Raw genomic sequence first — 21,834 nt, forward strand, 5'->3', positions numbered from 1 at the left:
ACTACTACTTTTAGAATGATTCATTACTAACACGTTTAACTTTAAGCACACTTTTCATAATTGCTTTTTTCCACTGTTTGCAGGATAGTGCTTTCCTGGATTTCAGAAATTAGTCATAGTGTGGAATACTGCCTTTTCCAAGAAACTTCACATTTTATTTCTTGATAATATTAAAAATCTTTGCTATTTTTGAGTTAAAATGTCATATGTTACCAATCATCTAGAAGAGTTATTTACTAAACAATAAAATTAAATCAATATACTCCTATTATTTTGTAACTAATAGCTATCAAGCAATTTCCTATGGGAAGATACTGAATAACTGTTCAATTCCCATTATTTATGGTTATAAATAATAAATGATTTAGTCATAATCAAAGTTAAATTCTGCCATTTCTATGTGTAAAAATTATGAACAAAAGATGAGAGAGTTTTAAATAATAGGCAGAAAACTTAACTGATAAGGTTTTTCTATAATCAAAGCTTATTACCTAGATTTGGATTAAATGAGATTAGATTTGGAAACTTCCTCACACCAACTAAGGATCAAAAAAGTACTATTGCATTTCTTAAATGTTTAAAAATCATTTCATATTTTCCAGAATATGTTTTTGATTGATTATGCAAAGTTAAGTGCAATAAAAGTGATTTATGATGTTAAAATATGTGTACAGTACTTATTTTAACACAGGATATAGAGTAAAATATTTAACTAACATCATGTTAAAAATTAGCATGCATAGTAAAATATTGCAATCAATACATTAAAAATTTTTATTCAAATGCAACAATGAAACTTTATTCACAAAAATATACTGTTGTGTTTTTCAAAATTATAATAAATTAAAAATTAGGTAATTTCATAATTTTTATCCCACTTGACTGTATGAAATCAAAATTTATTTATTTTTTTATATCTTCATATATNACAATAGCAACAATTATTATTTTAAAAAAATTTTTGTTAGGCTTAACATCAATGAAAATTCAACGCGAAGTAGGTTAATAGCGATATACTAATATACTAATTACATGAGATATACTAATAATGTATTTTTTCATATTTTTTGGTTATCCGTTTTTTCAGTTATCTGACCAACCCCAGTCCCCAACTGAGTCGGATAATCGATGCTCTACTGTACTTTGATTTTTTAACCAAATGTTCGAACCGTTTTAAATTCGAATTTGTTATTGCATATTGGTTTATTTATAGAATGATTGTAAATGTTCCAGAAAATTGATCAAATTGAAAATAGTTTGTTTGATTCTCAGAGGTATATAACAATTACAACAGTTGTTGAAATACTGAATATAAATGGGGTTTGCTTGCAAAATCTGCAGGTGCAAAGTTGTGAGTAACAGCTAGTTATTATATACTTCAAAATTATAAACCAAAATTTTATGTATGAAAATATTTTTTGCATACCAGATATTTCAGATAGAGCAGATGCTTTCCACATTGCATCTTCAGCAGCAATTACTGGAGATGGTTGTAAGCTCTCAATCCTTTCTCTGAAGTGTTGATTCATTTCTCCCAGCAAAACAACCTGTTTTGACAGCCATTTTGCCTCCTCTTCTAATTTTTGACATCTATTTACTTGTCTGAATGCAGAATCTAACTCTAATTTTGTTTCTGTTAACTGACTGTAAACTTTTCTTAATTCCTAAAAATTACATAAAAAATTTTTCTAAAGTTATAAAATATCAAGCGAAACAAAACAGAATCTTTTTCTTACACATCGTAAAACTTCATTTTCTTGCTTCTGTTGGATTAATTGCTCATCTATTTTAGAATTTATTTCTTTTAAAGCTATATTATTGTGTGTCAATTCCCTAATATAAAACAAAATTATTCAATAAAGATTAATATTTTAGTTTAGTTTAGTGTATTCAAAGATTTTGTTAGAAATTTTCAAAAAAATGTTAATAAAAAAAGCAATCAACAATCACCTGAGTCTTTTATTTAGTTCTTCAAACTTTTGTTCTTTTGCATCTTGTTGTTTAAGATACAAATTGGACAATTTATTAATCTCATTTTCTAGATCTTGGATTTTTCTTTCTTGCAACTGAAGTTGGTCTTTCTTTACAAAAGTAAACATTCAGAATTTCTGTATTAACTGTACTATGTGAATTTATTAAAATTATAATTAAAAAGTTACCATTGCCCCATTTTGTTCTTCTAACATCCACGCTCTCTTGGCCTTTCCCAGGAGTCTTCTATTACGTTCAGCATGAATCTCTCTCTTGTTTCTTTCAAACAGTAATTGGTTATGTAATAATAAAACTTGTCCCCGTAAGATACGTAATACATCAGCTGGGGGTTGACCTTTTATATATGATAAATTAAAATCATCAATTTTTTAAAAATTTATTAAGACATTATACAACTTCTTACCTCCAAAATGTGTCCAATCAGTGCCAATGGTGCTCGTTAATGGGACATTTAGTTCTTTCATATAGACATCATTTCCTAATTGTAAATGACGATCTAATATTTCAGGAGGTGAAAGAGTAGTGTAGAAAGGTCTTTCTCCATAAAACTGCCTACCTTCTACCTGGCCCATCATAGTCTTAGGTTTCTGAATAAAAATATTTTCTGTATACTCTCTTACATACATAGGTTGGGAATAGCTTAGACCTTCTAAAGCAAAAGGAAACAAATGACTATAAGGAGGTGATGATATAGTAACTGTAGTATTTTCACAACTAGTTTGGCTAGAGGATTTAGTATTCTGTACAGGAATAAATGAATATGCATTTTTTTCTTCTATTTTAGTAATATTTTCAGATATATCATTTATAGGCTTACTTAAATATGAATTATCTGTTGTATTAAACAGAGTTGTATCTTGTACTGAATTTTTGTTGTGAATAAACTGAGTTACATTATCAATAGATTTCTTTAAATAAGGTTTGTCAATAACTTGAGATCCAATATTTTCTTGCTGTATTATATTATAAAAACTAGAGTTTTTACTACTATTTTCTTTTTTTCTAATTAGCTGCTGTAATTCTCGTATATCTGGACAGGAGAGAAATTTCTTTTTTGTTTGATGATTAAATTCAAATTCATTGAAAATTTCTATTGGTGGTGGGCCGTGATGACTGAGAAAGCGGAGACGATTGGCATTTCTAACAAATTTTTGCATATTTACACCATCTTTGACATTAGTTTCTACTTCCTCCTCTTGCGATTGGTTACTCAGGTGAGTATTATCTGAGGTGGATAATTCACAGGGAGTCTGGGGTTCATCTGTAAGTTTTTGAGTTGTACTGAAAAATGGGGTATCGTGGCCCACATCCTCATTGCATGATGGATATTGATATTTTGAATTTGACACTATTGCCAAAACTTCTTCATCGATAATTTCTGAAAATTAAAATTAAATATTTACTAATTTACTTACGAAGACAGAAATCTCACTAACTTAACATTTTAATATCAAGACAGAAATTAAAATAAGATACTTGCCTTCCTCTCTTGCTTCTTCTGCTTGACTAACATCAGGCAAACTGGATTTTGAACTATCTGCATTTGGTGTCAGCTGTTCTTCGGACTGACTATTATCCATAGAATTTATTTCTATATTCACATCAACTTCTTCGGAACTGCCAGTAATAGAGTTAACTGACACTAGAAAACAAAACAGAGAATAATTAAATGACAATTAAATTTTTTATCCTATTTTATAATAGTGATTACCATTTCCTTGATTTTTTCTAGATGAAGCTTCTAAAGAATCAATCATAGAAGCTTCCTAAAAATAAAATGCTTAAAATTATATATTAAAAACAACAAATTTAAATCAAATTTTAATAATATTTTACCTCTGGTTTGGCTTCTATGGCAACATCTAAAGGTGGACTTTCTCCTACTTTGGTTGCAGATGGCAGAGTGACTAGTCCTTCAAAGTTAAAAAAAAAAAATTCTAAAATCATTCAAAATTTGGAGAAAAAGATAATTGCAAGGAATTTCTCTGAAGAATATTTACAATAATTATATATTGCAGATTATGCCAACTGCTATAAAAATACCAATTAACAGATTATGCCAACAGCTAGAAAAATACCAATATTCTTTAAAGTTAGTTTATACATCACCAGCACATGTTGGTGATGTATAAGCTAACATTAAAGAATAAATTCAAAGATTAATTATGTAGATGTCTTCTATGTAAGGATTGTTGGTTTAATAAAATGGAGTTTGAGATATGTTTCCAACTTCTCTGCAGTAACTAAACAATTGGTTTAGTTAGATCAGCAATTCCCAACTTGTGTTCAATGTAACACTAGAGCCCTTCCAATAAAATTAGTTTTTGAGCTTTAATTAATCATTTATATTTTAATAAATTTTTCATTCATATTTTAAAGTTTCAAAAATTATTAATATTCTGTAGGAAAAAGAGATCTAAGCACAGGCACCGCTCAGCTCACATTTGTGAAAAATAAAATCCATTGAGTCTAATGGTCAAAGAATCAAATCATATATTTCATTCTTTCCCGAGTATTTTGATTTTTATATTTGAAAATTAAAGTATTCATTCTTATCAAAGGAACTGATACCTAAGGCTGGCAATACTTGAGTGTTCACTTAATGATTAAAAAAAATGCACGCATTCGATTGTCCCATTAGTTGAGATCCTACGCATCTGCAGATAGAATCCTTTAAAAACTTTTTATCAACTTGAAAAAAGTTCCATGATTGAAATAAGTTGAGAATTGCTGAGTTACATATATTTAAATAAAATTTTTAACTGCTTTATCTCATTCACATCAAAGAAGGATCAACATATTTTCTAACTCTCAACAAATTTAAGGCAGGATTTTGATGCTGAACTTGAATACACTGAAATCCATATAAGACTGTAATGCATTTAGAATTCATATGACTGAGATGAATTGTGATGTGTAAATGCATTTCATTCTAAACTGAATATTGTTTTGTTTCCTGTATAATCTAAATTTTATCTTATGAAATTGTTTATTTAAAATGCAATAGCTATGATCTACTATTTTATAAATTATTATTTTACATACGTAATTTAAAATAAATCATTAAATTAAGAAAGTAAAATTATAAAATAAAAATTTCTTTCTATAAATTAATTGATTAATTTTAATAATAAATCCAAACTTTATTAAAAATTCAGTTATAAAGAACCAAACAATTAACTCTCAAATTTTCTTATTACAATAAAGAAATTTATTTTAAATAAGAAAAAATAAATAAATAAAAAGTTTTGTTTTAATAAATTTTTAAAAATTAATTAAACAACAAAATTTATTTCTATTACTTTAAAACAACGATTTTCATTTTCTATATTCATACTTTAGGTTATAATTACTCTTCTTGTTTTAAAAACAAGTGAACAAAAGTATGTTAAATAGGAACCAAAACAATCTATATTTAGAGCTAATTTATTTTCAACTTCTGCTTCTCAGATGTGTTTGAGATAAAGAGAATAGAATAATTATTCTCTCACACTTAGTTTTATGTTACGTAATTACAAAAATAAATTTTGGAAACATCATCATTTTGGAAAATTTTATTAAAAATGATATTTTTAATAAAATTTTATCAAAAATGTCTTATATTTATTATTTTATAAATTAAGTTCAGGCAGCATAAAATAAAAAAAATATATATATTCTAAAACTGCTCTTCAGAATAAGCATTTTTAGTTCATCTTAGCACACACAGTCTTGGTGCCATCAATGATATAAACTTAATATTTATAGAAATTAGTAGATAATTTTTTTAATATAAATTTGCTATAGAAATTCATAAAATACTGTTTTAAGATTAATTATTCATACTAAATTTTAGGATTGATTAAAAATTAAAATTTTTATGAAGAAAACTTTCTATGGAGGTGAATAGTTATAGGATATGTTCATAAAGTCAAATGACTTAAACGAAAATAACATCATTTTCTTATTTTGTTACACTTTGTGAACGATTCATTTATAACTAAATGGCTGTTTCTAAAATCGAAGATATGAATGTTGCTAAAGCAGCCTTATCCAAAATATTTTTCTTAGATTGCTAAGGGTGGACAGTTATTCCTATCATTTCACCTTTTAATTCACAGTTTAAACACTCGAGTAGATTTAGAAACATCAATATTGTTGGCCGCCATTTTCTTAATGAAGTGAACTAACTTTTCCTTTCTAACAAAGTTTACAAAGGAAGAGTTAGTTCACTTCATTAAGAAACATCATCACTGCAGAGTATTCTGACTGAGCAAGACTACTACTTTTAGAATGATTCATTACTAACACGTTTAACTTTAAGCACACTTTTCATAATTGCTTTTTTCCACTGTTTGCAGGATAGTGCTTTCCTGGATTTCAGAAATTAGTCATAGTGTGGAATACTGCCTTTTCCAAGAAACTTCACATTTTATTTCTTGATAATATTAAAAATCTTTGCTATTTTTGAGTTAAAATGTCATATGTTACCAATCATCTAGAAGAGTTATTTACTAAACAATAAAATTAAATCAATATACTCCTATTATTTTGTAACTAATAGCTATCAAGCAATTTCCTATGGGAAGATACTGAATAACTGTTCAATTCCCATTATTTATGGTTATAAATAATAAATGATTTAGTCATAATCAAAGTTAAATTCTGCCATTTCTATGTGTAAAAATTATGAACAAAAGATGAGAGAGTTTTAAATAATAGGCAGAAAACTTAACTGATAAGGTTTTTCTATAATCAAAGCTTATTACCTAGATTTGGATTAAATGAGATTAGATTTGGAAACTTCCTCACACCAACTAAGGATCAAAAAAGTACTATTGCATTTCTTAAATGTTTAAAAATCATTTCATATTTTCCAGAATATGTTTTTGATTGATTATGCAAAGTTAAGTGCAATAAAAGTGATTTATGATGTTAAAATATGTGTACAGTACTTATTTTAACACAGGATATAGAGTAAAATATTTAACTAACATCATGTTAAAAATTAGCATGCATAGTAAAATATTGCAATCAATACATTAAAAATTTTTATTCAAATGCAACAATGAAACTTTATTCACAAAAATATACTGTTGTGTTTTTCAAAATTATAATAAATTAAAAATTAGGTAATTTCATAATTTTTATCCCACTTGACTGTATGAAATCAAAATTTATTTATTTTTTTATATCTTCATATATTTTGTTAATTAAAAATTTCTGAACATAAAACTGAATATAAATTTCAAAGTTCTTTTTTATTACCTGAATCAGGTTGTGTACTAGTTGTAGAAGTTTCTGAAGGACTTAATTTATTAGAGGGAGATACATCTAAATCACAAACTGTAGAAGGACTCCATATGTAACCATGCTCTTTTGTTTGACATTTTGTTAAAGCTTCATTAACTACTGAAGTAGGACTAGCAGGAGTAAATGGCAGAGAAGTGGATTCTAAAAGTTAAAGAAATATTCATTTCAATATTTAATGTTTCAGAAGTTTTTAAAAGATTCTGTTATGTCTAAACAAAGTAAAGTAAATGAATATAAATATAAAAGACAATTTATAAAAATCTCAAACATTTAATTTATTTGATTCAATATAAATAAAAGAATCATGTTATTAAAAACAAGTAAAATAGCAAAACCATATTTGGGACGAGACTATGTCTCAGAGACGGAATCACTTTGATGCTCAAGGCAGTTCTTGTTCTCATTCTCCTATCTTCTTTGATATCGCTGCTTTTGAGCGCAATCGTTCAAACTTCACCGGCCACGACCACAAGACTGTCCATGATGCATCTTTGATGAAATTAACCTATCTAATTTTTCAAAATTTCTCTCCGTTGCGTGTCGACCCAGATTGAATTTTTGTTGATGTGTAACGAAAAGTTCCCGTTTTTGAAAAAATAATTGTGGCTATTATAGCCTCCGAAATTATTTTTTTATTTTGCACAAACAATATACAGTTTAACCCGATTATAACGTCATCGAATGTAATGACAATCCTAATATAACGTCAAATTTTTATCGTTCCTACGATTTTACTATACTAGATAATATTAAAAAACCTACTTGTAATGGCATAAAACTGTTTTAACGTCATATTTGAAGCACTCCCAAATTTACAAAATTAAATTACAAATTTTATTTAGCATAGAAGAAACTACGTGTTCAGTCCTAAGGTCAGAGTTCACTTCTAAGTATGACTGTGGGTGGTACGCTCCCCTACCTGACTGCGGTGGGGTGAGGTGGCTGTTTTGCCTGTTTGTAGAAGAGGGTCACCATTTCGTATTTTATTTTGACTCGATTCTCAGTTCCCTGACTACCTACGAGTCTGGATTTTTTATGTGCAAATGATTTGGGCACCTAATACTCTGTGCCAAATATCAACTCTAGACATGTACTCCTTCATACCTCTATGATGGTAAGAACATTGGGCAGTACGATTTTATAAACAAGACAGTCTTGTCAAAAATGAAAGACAAATTTATCTAAATTTAATAAAAGCATACATACCTCTATGGACATTTGAAGCTGAAAAGCCATGTTTACCACCCATAATTTGACATGGCTTTGGTAATTGGCATTGGGGTACTTCTTCGCATGCTCCTTCAATTAAATCTAAAGAAACTTTTGCACATTCTACTAATATGTCATGTATTTCCATTTTTTTCCATCTATAAATATAATCTTAACATCTATAAAAATGTCAATAGATATTTAACAATTTAGATGTTATATTGAAATATTATTTACCTTGTTGTTGTCAGCTCTGTTTCTTTTGATGCTGTTACTAATAATGGATGTAATCTTACTCGTTCTAACATTGGCTGAAAAATTTGAATATACAATTAATTCAAAATGATACATAATATAATAATAAAATGTATGAATGTCAAAATATTAAATAATTCAAAAGTTTTTATTAAATTCTATTCTATTTATGAAACTTTGGGTATATGATGATGAAGTTCTCTTATACAGAAAAAATCAAAACATGATTTTGGTATGTGGTTGTCTTATATCACATCACTTTAAAATTTGATCATATAAAATCACAGTTTATTGACTATGATGTCACAATTTTTATTTTGTCATTAATCACACAGTCTTATATGATTACTAACAGAAATAATAAGCATTTTCCTGTAAAAATATTCTTCTCAAAAATTTAATTTACTACAATTTTCACTTAAAAAACAGCTGAAATCTGCAAATTTATCTTTTATAATCTCATGGAATGATTATAGAAATGACCATGATATTATTTAATATAAAGAACTAAACTGTTAGTATTCGTAAAAATTTAATTGAGAATGAATAATCAGAATTTTAAAAAGTATTTTATAAAATTGTATAAAAATGTGTGATAAGTTTGATAATTTTTTATAAGATTATTTAATATTTTTGATAATTTCATTTCTTCATTTTATTCTTAAGCTTGAATTCATAATATGCATTTTATTTCTGTATGTTTTTAGATGTTCTAGAATGGAACACTGAAACTTTACCTAACAATGAAACATATTTGGCAACCTGCATATAAATTATAGGAATTATCCCTTTTGTTTGTATATATGAAATAAACAAAACATTTGTGACTTTCTTATCTATGACTTATGCAAACTTTGGCCCACCCAATTGAAAGTTTTCAAAAGTTTGGACACCACTTAGGCCATAATTAAAGTTTCTGATTTATGATTACAAAATGTTTTGATTTTTAAAGCAAAAATTTTTTATTTTGTTTTCAAATGAAAAAGTAAATCTACATCAAGAGATGAGGAATAAAATAATGTGTAAAAGTATATTTAAAATGATAACTTTTTTTTTAACTGCATGTATTTCTAATATATCAAAATTATTAATGAATATAACCACACACCTTAATAGTTTCAGTGAAGACGTGAAAACTTTCTTGATTTTGATCACGACGGCCATAATAGGAACGCAAGTAAGCGAGAAAATTACAAGGATACATGGCATACAGACGGTGAAATAATGCGTAAACACTAACTTGAAGATGTAGAATAAAAATTTCAGGTATATTGCCTAAAAAATGTAAATTACAGATACTTAATGCTAATTACAATCTGTAATAACATTAATTAAATAAACTAGGTTTACTTACCAGGTTTTTTTGTACTCCAAGATGCTAAGTGTGAGAATGATTCGAAAATTTCTTGAAGGTGAGAACCAATAAGTGAAGGTATTGCAGGTAATAATGTAACAATAATAAGAACAGCACTCACTAAGTTTGTTACGGAAGTATCTGTCTGTAAAGTTATTTAAAATTTAATAATGGTATTATTATTATTATTATTAAAAATTTAGCGTAAATTGAAATTTACCTTGAGAATATTAATTAAATTGTGCATTATACGATGTTGAGTGATTTTATGTAACCAAGAAGGATGTCTACGAACAATATATCCCAAGAGAGTAAGAGCAGGATACCTTGAATTACCTTTTAAACAGTCTGCCAGCTTATCAAACAAATGCTTTGGAAGAAAATATATTATTTCAAAACAGAAAATTGGTATTTTCTTGTTCTCTCTTTTTTAAATGTAATAAGAAAATTATATTTAAGAAAAATAATCACACTTACCTTATCATGTGGTTCTCTAACACCCACAATGATTTCTAAACACCGCTGTGATTGCGTAGCTAAAAAGTAATCTACTAGGCCATGTAACAACCATGCTTCTTTAGCTAAATAAAATTATAAAATAGTTCTTTATTAATCAAATAAATTTTGTTTCTGCATCAAAAAATTAAAAATCTTACTGTTATTCAGTTGTTCATGTATTAACATTTTAATTTCTTCCACCACATGATTGTCATTTGTCTCCAGTAAAGAGAGCAACTCCACAACTTCTATATGGTGAGTTCCACTCTTTGTTTGCTCTTTCTTCTCTCCCCGATGATACATAATGAGTTACTTTAATAACAGCACCAATCGTCACATCCCTTGAATCCTTAACTAAATTAAGAAAAAGATAAATTTACCAAGTTTTCAAATATCTTAGTTTTGTAATGATAAAATTAAGTAAATTGATTAATATTTAGAAATTGATTTAGTTACAATAATATTCTACAACTTCCACATTTTTATGTTATTTTATGCAAACAATTTATTCTATTTTAATAGGATTCATTGTATAAACTTTTTCCAAATTTGCTAACATTTAATTCAGTAGTTTTGTGTGATTCCATTTTGTTTAAAACAAAAAATAATAGCAGGTATTAACATAACAGAGAAAAGATGAAATTACTTTTAACTGAATTCTAAATATATAAAATCACAATATATACATGCTAATCCTCCATAATATTCATTAAATGTTAAAAATTAATAATAGAAAAAAAAAACAAGAACTTTACTTGCAACATAAAAATAATCTATGCAAATTCTTGCTTCTATCAAATTTATTATACAAGATGTTCACTTCAACTTTTATCCAGATGCAAAAGAGATCTTTCCAGTGTACTGCACAAGTATATGCATAAAGTACATTGGTTTCACTGTAATGTTTACAGTGAAAAAAATTAATTCATTTAAGAAAAAGACACATGTAAACTGCATGGCAGTTCCATGGCAATACAAAAATTTTTGATCATAAGAACAAAATGCAATAAATAATTTGTGTTTGAATTAAAACAAAATGCAAATTAAAAATGAAACCTTGAGCATGTTTTGACCTGCTACCAATGGATTTATAAAAATGCCATCATCATACAGCTGCAACTTGATAAGGCATTACTATAATGCTTTATATTCGTAAACATTCCTTTAAAATTATACTTTCACAATTGCATGAGCAATACAATACTTGTGCAATGCTAAAAAGATCTCTTTTGCAAATAGATAAATGTTAAAATGAACAAATGCATATTGTGTGTGTTAGATTATTAATACACAGTACATAACATAAAAATATTTATGACATTCTAAACTTAAATCAAACATCAACAAAGATAAAAACATTCAATTATTATTATTCATCCACAGATTTTATTATAAAAACAATCCTTAAGTTCTGTACTTTATATAATCAAATGATAAAAACCGGATACTATCAGGATAGAACTTGGCTAATTAATTACATAGAAATTATAACATGTATCTTGAATCTGACTAAAGGGAAGAATTTGTAAAATTATTTTATTTGGGTGTTGATTAAGTATAATTAGTAGTGTTGTGCCGAATAGTATTTTCGGCCTCAGACCGAATAGCTGAATATTCGGCCAAACTATTCAGCTTGATTAATGCATGTATGAAAATTGGCTTGCAAACCACATTATGGCAAGGACCCTGCTCTCTATTGGCCCACTGTCACTACGCTTCGCCAATCGCATTAATTCTTGACAGTTCAGACAAGAGCATCATGTGATAAGTGATGATATCAAATGTGGATAACAATGAAATGACCTACAGGTGTAAATAACAGAAGAAGAACGGAGAAGGACCGCAAAGTGAAAGTAAATATGAAATTGAGTTGATAACATAATCGAACAAGTTGATTATGTTATCAACTCAATAAGCTGCCTCAACTTGTTCGAGGCAGCTTATTGGCATGAAATTTGCAGCCATGAATGCCAAACAATTATTGTCATAGACTTCGAAAAGCTAAATGCTTGTAATGAAAGTCACTTAGCGTGCATGGGCGAAAGCCTGGGGTTGTTCGGGCTACCAAGCTGTTTCGAATCTGTGAAATCATAACTGTGACTTATACCGATCTCCTATCTGTCTCTTTTCTCCGTTATCATCAGGCTATGAGTCACATAATTGTAAAATGGGAAATCTATGATGGAAAAGTGACAAATCGAAAGTATTGTGAGGGTGTATTATGATGTATGCATAGGCATATGTGGACTAGAGCGATAGAGGAAAGAGAAAGGGAAGAGCAAAGACAAGTGCTTAAAAAGAAGGATAGGCAGGGTCAGACCCTCACATGTGCGATGATTCTTGAACGAATAGGTTGTACGTGTGCTGATCTTTGTAATTATAAATTGTGAATACAAGTGACTAATATTATGTTCTTTTTTTATTTTGTGCACGTTATAAGTTATAAATAAATATAAACAAACAACACTAACCCGATAACATTAAATCTAAATACCAAAATGATTAATTTAAGGTGTTTTTGTTATTTCTTACTCCTGTTTTTAGGTATTCAGTATTCGGCCGAATAGCGAAAAATAGGCTGAATATCGAATAGTAACCGAACATTCGTTACATCACTAATAATTAGTCTTCATTTTGCTTCTAACTACATAAATAGAAATAGACATAACAAACAATGGATATAAAAGAAAATTGTTTTCATTAAAAAAAATAATAATGTTGAATTTTGTTTGATCACACATTTTGAATTTATTAAACATGATTTTATTACGTTGGACATACACTGACTGCTCTGTATTCAAATATATTATAAAACTTCAAACGAAAGTTGCATCTAATCATTTTTAGATATTAATTTTATCTACTCAATCAATATATTCATTATTTAGTTTTTTAATTTTTACAATTTTAATTTATTAATTTTTCTTGTAAATCTTGGTTTTTCAAATGAATACAAACTTATATTGAATTAATTTTATTATAACGAAATACTATAAACTGTTAATATAAAAATGAGCAATTACTTGTTGTATTGTCACAATGATAGGCTGTACTTTTTAATCATATTTTAACTTTCCTTATCTGGTCTTGATTTTCATCTATCTAACTTTGTTCTCAAGATTAATAAAGGATAGACGACAGTGGGAATGTATAGATCTGCAACTTCAAAATTTCAGCTCAATAAACATTGCTTACATATACAAGAAAAAATCATAATGTACTGTACTATGATCAGAAAGACTATTTCTCTCATTATAACAGATGCTTGAAACTTTGAATATATTAGCAGACCTAAAAACTGCATTTTTGCATACTATTTTGATAATTTAACCTAATTAAGCTTTAAAGGTCAAAATGATTATAACTTTAAAATTTCAGATGGTAATCTTTATCTTATGGCTGTTTTAAGGCATTTTCAATACTGAATCAAACAGTGCAATCAGGTTTGAAATCAAGCAAGGCATTCAGAAATTATAAACAAAAATCCTCAACTACTAGATTCTATTGAAAGTGTAAATAATGAAATGTTTTTATTGAAAATTTTCTCTAAAATAATAAGATAGTTCAGAGAAACATTGGAAATCATCTTTAATAATCATGAATCTCACTGAGTTTTATAACAAGATTCATTTTGTTTGACAATGATTCATATTCAAAAAAACTCCTAAAATAGTGTTTAGATTTAATCTCATGTAAACAACTTTATTACAATTGACCTTGTTTATTATTTTCATTCTGCAAACTTCTTGCAATATTTTTATAGCTAAACCTATGATCTGACAAATATATCCAGGAGTAGCAAATGTAAATTATTATGTACTGTATTACCATGTTTCATATAATAATTTATTCAAATTATATTTTATAATTTGAATAAATTCTTTAGAAATTAAGTTTCCTTCTAAGACACTCAATCATCATTAACTTATACAGTCCAGCAACATTATAACAACTATAACAGATAAATTCTTTATATCAACAGTTTAATTGCAGGCACATTGCCTGGTAAAGCAACTCTAATAGACCTGGATTGTCTATTTTCATTTGAAACGGGTTATGTCATTGCTTACTTATCCAGCTGTATTAAAGCCACTTTACCAGGCAACTCACCCTGTCTGTTATGGTTACTACATTTCTACCCTTCAACACCTTCAACATTTATTGCATTCTTTTACACTATATAACTAAATTACAATTGTGCATATATTCTATAGGTTCCTGCTAAGAATAAAATATACAGCAGAACCCCTCTAATCCGTCACCTTTGGGACTGGGGGTATGGTTGGAATGCAANGCAGATGGCAAAGAGACTAGCCCTGAATCAGGTTGTGTACTAGTTGTAGAAGTTTCTAAAGGACTTAATTTATTAGAGGGAGATACATCTAAATCTAGAGCCCTTCCAATAAAATTAGTTTTTGAGCTTTAATTAATCATTTATATTTTAATAAATTTTTCATTCATATTTTAAAGTTTCAAAAATTATTAATATTCTGTAGGAAAAAGAGATCTAAGCACAGGCACCGCTCAGCTCACATTTGTGAAAAATAAAATCCATTGAGTCTAATGGTCAAAGAATCAAATCATATATTTCATTCTTTCCCGAGTATTTTGATTTTTATATTTGAAAATTAAAGTATTCATTCTTATCAAAGGAACTGATACCTAAGGCTGGCAATACTTGAGTGTTCACTTAATGATTAAAAAAAATGCACGCATTCGATTGTCCCATTAGTTGAGATCCTACGCATCTGCAGATAGAATCCTTTAAAAACTTTTTATCAACTTGAAAAAAGTTCCATGATTGAAATAAGTTGAGAATTGCTGAGTTACATATATTTAAATAAAATTTTTAACTGCTTTATCTCATTCACATCAAAGAAGGATCAACATATTTTCTAACTCTCAACAAATTTAAGGCAGGATTTTGATGCTGAACTTGAATACACTGAAATCCATATAAGACTGTAATGCATTTAGAATTCATATGACTGAGATGAATTGTGATGTGTAAATGCATTTCATTCTAAACTGAATATTGTTTTGTTTCCTGTATAATCTAAATTTTATCTTATGAAATTGTTTATTTAAAATGCAATAGCTATGATCTACTATTTTATAAATTATTATTTTACATACGTAATTTAAAATAAATCATTAAATTAAGAAAGTAAAATTATAAAATAAAAATTTCTTTCTATAAATTAATTGATTAATTTTAATAATAAATCCAAACTTTATTAAAAATTCAGTTATAAAGAACCAAACAATTAACTCTCAAATTTTCTTATTACAATAAAGAAATTTATTTTAAATAAGAAAAAATAAATAAATAAAAAGTTTTGTTTTAATAAATTTTTAAAAATTAATTAAACAACAAAATTTATTTCTATTACTTTAAAACAACGATTTTCATTTTCTATATTCATACTTTAGGTTATAATTACTCTTCTTGTTTTAAAAACAAGTGAACAAAAGTATGTTAAATAGGAACCAAAACAATCTATATTTAGAGCTAATTTATTTTCAACTTCTGCTTCTCAGATGTGTTTGAGATAAAGAGAATAGAATAATTATTCTCTCACACTTAGTTTTATGTTACGTAATTACAAAAATAAATTTTGGAAACATCATCATTTTGGAAAATTTTATTAAAAATGATATTTTTAATAAAATTTTATCAAAAATGTCTTATATTTATTATTTTATAAATTAAGTTCAGGCAGCATAAAATAAAAAAAATATATATATTCTAAAACTGCTCTTCAGAATAAGCATTTTTAGTTCATCTTAGCACACACAGTCTTGGTGCCATCAATGATATAAACTTAATATTTATAGAAATTAGTAGATAATTTTTTTAATATAAATTTGCTATAGAAATTCATAAAATACTGTTTTAAGATTAATTATTCATACTAAATTTTAGGATTGATTAAAAATTAAAATTTTTATGAAGAAAACTTTCTATGGAGGTGAATAGTTATAGGATATGTTCATAAAGTCAAATGACTTAAACGAAAATAACATCATTTTCTTATTTTGTTACACTTTGTGAACGATTCATTTATAACTAAATGGCTGTTTCTAAAATCGAAGATATGAATGTTGCTAAAGCAGCCTTATCCAAAATATTTTTCTTAGATTGCTAAGGGTGGACAGTTATTCCTATCATTTCACCTTTTAATTCACAGTTTAAACACTCGAGTAGATTTAGAAACATCAATATTGTTGGCCGCCATTTTCTTAATGAAGTGAACTAACTTTTCCTTTCTAACAAAGTTTACAAAGGAAGAGTTAGTTCACTTCATTAAGAAACATCATCACTGCAGAGTATTCTGACTGAGCAAGACTACTACTTTTAGAATGATTCATTACTAACACGTTTAACTTTAAGCACACTTTTCATAATTGCTTTTTTCCACTGTTTGCAGGATAGTGCTTTCCTGGATTTCAGAAATTAGTCATAGTGTGGAATACTGCCTTTTCCAAGAAACTTCACATTTTATTTCTTGATAATATTAAAAATCTTTGCTATTTTTGAGTTAAAATGTCATATGTTACCAATCATCTAGAAGAGTTATTTACTAAACAATAAAATTAAATCAATATACTCCTATTATTTTGTAACTAATAGCTATCAAGCAATTTCCTATGGGAAGATACTGAATAACTGTTCAATTCCCATTATTTATGGTTATAAATAATAAATGATTTAGTCATAATCAAAGTTAAATTCTGCCATTTCTATGTGTAAAAATTATGAACAAAAGATGAGAGAGTTTTAAATAATAGGCAGAAAACTTAACTGATAAGGTTTTTCTATAATCAAAGCTTATTACCTAGATTTGGATTAAATGAGATTAGATTTGGAAACTTCCTCACACCAACTAAGGATCAAAAAAGTACTATTGCATTTCTTAAATGTTTAAAAATCATTTCATATTTTCCAGAATATGTTTTTGATTGATTATGCAAAGTTAAGTGCAATAAAAGTGATTTATGATGTTAAAATATGTGTACAGTACTTATTTTAACACAGGATATAGAGTAAAATATTTAACTAACATCATGTTAAAAATTAGCATGCATAGTAAAATATTGCAATCAATACATTAAAAATTTTTATTCAAATGCAACAATGAAACTTTATTCACAAAAATATACTGTTGTGTTTTTCAAAATTATAATAAATTAAAAATTAGGTAATTTCATAATTTTTATCCCACTTGACTGTATGAAATCAAAATTTATTTATTTTTTTATATCTTCATATATTTTGTTAATTAAAAATTTCTGAACATAAAACTGAATATAAATTTCAAAGTTCTTTTTTATTACCTGAATCAGGTTGTGTACTAGTTGTAGAAGTTTCTGAAGGACTTAATTTATTAGAGGGAGATACATCTAAATCACAAACTGTAGAAGGACTCCATATGTAACCATGCTCTTTTGTTTGACATTTTGTTAAAGCTTCATTAACTACTGAAGTAGGACTAGCAGGAGTAAATGGCAGAGAAGTGGATTCTAAAAGTTAAAGAAATATTCATTTCAATATTTAATGTTTCAGAAGTTTTTAAAAGATTCTGTTATGTCTAAACAAAGTAAAGTAAATGAATATAAATATAAAAGACAATTTATAAAAATCTCAAACATTTAATTTATTTGATTCAATATAAATAAAAGAATCATGTTATTAAAAACAAGTAAAATAGCAAAACCATATTTGGGACGAGACTATGTCTCAGAGACGGAATCACTTTGATGCTCAAGGCAGTTCTTGTTCTCATTCTCCTATCTTCTTTGATATCGCTGCTTTTGAGCGCAATCGTTCAAACTTCACCGGCCACGACCACAAGACTGTCCATGATGCATCTTTGATGAAATTAACCTATCTAATTTTTCAAAATTTCTCTCCGTTGCGTGTCGACCCAGATTGAATTTTTGTTGATGTGTAACGAAAAGTTCCCGTTTTTGAAAAAATAATTGTGGCTATTATAGCCTCCGAAATTATTTTTTTATTTTGCACAAACAATATACAGTTTAACCCGATTATAACGTCATCGAATGTAATGACAATCCTAATATAACGTCAAATTTTTATCGTTCCTACGATTTTACTATACTAGATAATATTAAAAAACCTACTTGTAATGGCATAAAACTGTTTTAACGTCATATTTGAAGCACTCCCAAATTTACAAAATTAAATTACAAATTTTATTTAGCATAGAAGAAACTACGTGTTCAGTCCTAAGGTCAGAGTTCACTTCTAAGTATGACTGTGGGTGGTACGCTCCCCTACCTGACTGCGGTGGGGTGAGGTGGCTGTTTTGCCTGTTTGTAGAAGAGGGTCACCATTTCGTATTTTATTTTGACTCGATTCTCAGTTCCCTGACTACCTACGAGTCTGGATTTTTTATGTGCAAATGATTTGGGCACCTAATACTCTGTGCCAAATATCAACTCTAGACATGTAATCCTTCATACCTCTATGATGGTAAGAACATTGGGCAGTACGATTTTATAAACAAGACAGTCTTGTCAAAAATGAAAGACAAATTTATCTAAATTTAATAAAAGCATACATACCTCTATGGACATTTGAAGCTGAAAAGCCATGTTTACCACCCATAATTTGACATGGCTTTGGTAATTGGCATTGGGGTACTTCTTCGCATGCTCCTTCAATTAAATCTAAAGAAACTTTTGCACATTCTACTAATATGTCATGTAATATCCATTTTTTTCCATCTCGTTGTTGTCAGCTCTGTTTCTTTTGATGCTGTTACTAATAATGGATGTAATCTTACTCGTTCTAACATTGGCTTAATAGTTTCAGCGAAGACGTGAAAACTTTCTTGATTTTGATCACGACGGCCATAATAGGAACTCAAGTAAGCGAGAAAATTACAAGGATACATGGCATACAGACGGTGAAATAATGCGTAAACACTAACTTGAAGATGTAGAATAAAAATTTCAGGTATATTGCCAGGTTTTTTTGTACTCCAAGATGCTAAGTGTGAGAATGATTCGAAAATTTCTTGAAGGTGAGAACCAATAAGTGAAGGTATTACAGGTAATAATGTGACAATAATAAGAACAGCACTCACTAAGTTTGTTATGGTAGTATCTGTCTTGAGAATATTAATTAAATTGTGCATTATATGATGTTGAGTGATTTTATGTAACCAAGAAGGATGTCTACAAACAATATATCCCAAGAGAGTAAGAGCATCATACCTTGAATTACCTTTTAAACAGTCTGCCAGCTTATCAAACAAATGCTTATCATGTGGTTCTCTAACACCCACAATAATTTCTAAACACTGCTGTGATTGCATAGCTAAAAAGTAATCTACTAGGCCATGTAACAACCATGCTTCTTTAGTGTTATTCAGTTGTTCATGTATCAACATTTTAATTTCTTCCACCACATGATTGTCATTTGTCTCCAGTAAAGAGAGCAACTCCACAACTTCTATATGATGAGTTCCGCTCTTTGCTTGCTCTTTCTTCTCTCCCCGATGATACATAATGAAAGTTATTTTAATAACTGCACCAATTGTCACATCCCTTGAATCCTTAACTTCCCGTCAATCAGATGATCCTTGTCTAATCCTTGAGCGGATTGTTTTCTCTCTGACGTAGTCTAACTCCGACTTTAGTCTAACTCCGTTCTAGAGATTACAGATATATAAATTCAGTCTGTCTACAAATTTTTGAAAATTGCAACCCAATTGGTAGGGATCGCAAAATGTTTGTGATAATTGTGTGACAGTTTAAAGCTTTGTCCCGTGTCTTCTACGGTATAAAATGCAAATTAATTTTTTGGTTTTCAAATGAATATTTCTATAATACAGTACATGGTTACTTACTCCCATTTAGCTTTTGATTATTCGAAATGAATCTCTGATGTCCTAAAATGTCATTATTTGATTGGTGTTTGCAATTAGAAATTGGGAGAGGAGGCCAGCTTAGCCTCAAAAACCATTGTATCTTAGCAAACTTGCGGACTTCCACGCCATTTAGCATTTTATTACTTATTTTAGAAATTCTGTTTTATATAGAATACATTCCAACATTTTAAAAGATAAGAAAAAGAAAAGCAATATCTCTCAAAGACACTCTAATAAAAAAATTCTCACAATCAGATTTATTTGGAAAATATTTTTAAAAATAAAAATGGTCTTCGATTATGATAAATATCACAAAATGCAATTAGAAACATCATTAGAATCTTGTCTTTCCCTTAATGAGTATATATGACAATCACAAAAATAATCCTAATAAGAAAAACTAGTGAATGTCCCTTTTAAATAATTTGGTAATTACAATTTTAATTTTATTATTAATTTAATAATAAGTAGTAAGAATTTCTTTAAGAGAAAACATTTATGGGAAAAAAAAGGAATTTAATTAATATTTAAAGTTAAATGACTAATTATTGTAATTAAATTACAGCATAAATGTTTTAATTATTTAATGCATTAATATTAAATTATATTTTATGTACATTATCAATTGGTGTATGTTCAATGCCCAAAATATAATTTGCAAATGAGTAAGCAAGGCTTCCAGTAGTAGTGGATAAAATGGTCTTATCCAGTTCAATATACAAAAAAGTAAATGTGTGACCATTTCAATTTAAATTTTCACAAGAAAAAATAGGTCATTTTGAATTTATTTTTAATTAATTAAATTATTTTTGTAAGGAAACTCCTCTAATGTAAAATCTTATCCAAATTGCTTTTCTAGAGTAAATCTTTTCAAAAATTCTCCTGTTTTTGGAGTTAAACGTTATCCAGTGAATCAACTGGAGAAAAAGTTTTGTCTGAAATCAACTGGAGAAACAAGTGTATGTATACTCCAGAAGTGTAAAGTTTTTGAAAATTTTTTGCTCCAAGAAAAAATAATTTAGGTTAGATTTTAAATTTTGTTTACATGCTTGGTAATTCTAACTACCATACTACTGAATTTATAATCAAATATTTCTAGAATAATTGTTAACTGTATCAAATTTTGTATTTAAGGTATTTAATGCTGAATGTTTTCAAGTGTCATTCAAAATCAACTTTATAATTCTGTTGTGATCATTAATTTTTTTAAATTTTCTATTTATAACTTTTGCTCCAATACGTAGACACTTATTTTTGAAATCTTATGACCTAAAATTTTATTGGATTTAACTATTATAGAGAGGAATTTTAAATTTGAGTTTAGAAAATTTCTAA

At 27.7% G+C, this 21,834-nt stretch overlaps 2 protein-coding genes across 2 annotated transcripts in view; both read right to left on the reverse strand.

Moving 5' to 3' along the window:
- LOC111629796 overlaps nucleotides 1-20,943 on the reverse strand; it is a 34,108-nt gene extending 13,165 nt beyond the window's left edge. Inside the window, exons 1-17 of the mRNA XM_023373704.1 lie at nucleotides 20,185-20,943; nucleotides 10,759-10,949; nucleotides 10,580-10,683; nucleotides 10,323-10,472; nucleotides 10,103-10,247; nucleotides 9,857-10,023; nucleotides 8,731-8,804; nucleotides 8,491-8,651; nucleotides 7,240-7,425; nucleotides 3,829-3,905; nucleotides 3,704-3,758; nucleotides 3,473-3,634; nucleotides 2,396-3,370; nucleotides 2,160-2,326; nucleotides 1,951-2,081; nucleotides 1,737-1,833; nucleotides 1,325-1,664 (exon numbers count right to left, since the gene is read on the reverse strand). Of these exons, the coding sequence (XP_023229472.1) occupies nucleotides 1,325-1,664; nucleotides 1,737-1,833; nucleotides 1,951-2,081; nucleotides 2,160-2,326; nucleotides 2,396-3,370; nucleotides 3,473-3,634; nucleotides 3,704-3,758; nucleotides 3,829-3,905; nucleotides 7,240-7,425; nucleotides 8,491-8,651; nucleotides 8,731-8,804; nucleotides 9,857-10,023; nucleotides 10,103-10,247; nucleotides 10,323-10,472; nucleotides 10,580-10,683; nucleotides 10,759-10,903 (3,136 nt within the window). The 5' untranslated portion in view covers nucleotides 10,904-10,949; nucleotides 20,185-20,943. The remainder of the gene's footprint in view (nucleotides 1-1,324; nucleotides 1,665-1,736; nucleotides 1,834-1,950; nucleotides 2,082-2,159; nucleotides 2,327-2,395; nucleotides 3,371-3,472; nucleotides 3,635-3,703; nucleotides 3,759-3,828; nucleotides 3,906-7,239; nucleotides 7,426-8,490; nucleotides 8,652-8,730; nucleotides 8,805-9,856; nucleotides 10,024-10,102; nucleotides 10,248-10,322; nucleotides 10,473-10,579; nucleotides 10,684-10,758; nucleotides 10,950-20,184) is intronic.
- LOC111629794 (hamartin-like) lies at nucleotides 17,849-20,191 on the reverse strand. Its single transcript, XM_023373702.1, is given in 3 exon segments — nucleotides 17,849-18,124; nucleotides 19,190-19,334; nucleotides 19,336-20,191. Coding segments are annotated over 3 exon segments (1,152 nt in total). The 5' UTR covers nucleotides 20,137-20,191; the 3' UTR covers nucleotides 17,849-17,918.
- Nucleotides 20,944-21,834: the final 891 nt, after the last annotated feature.

The sequence above is a fragment of the Centruroides sculpturatus genome, unplaced genomic scaffold (genome assembly GCF_000671375.1).
Source record: "Centruroides sculpturatus isolate CEXI.00-Female unplaced genomic scaffold, Cexi_2.0 scaffold446, whole genome shotgun sequence".
NCBI lineage: Eukaryota > Metazoa > Arthropoda > Arachnida > Scorpiones > Buthidae > Centruroides > Centruroides sculpturatus.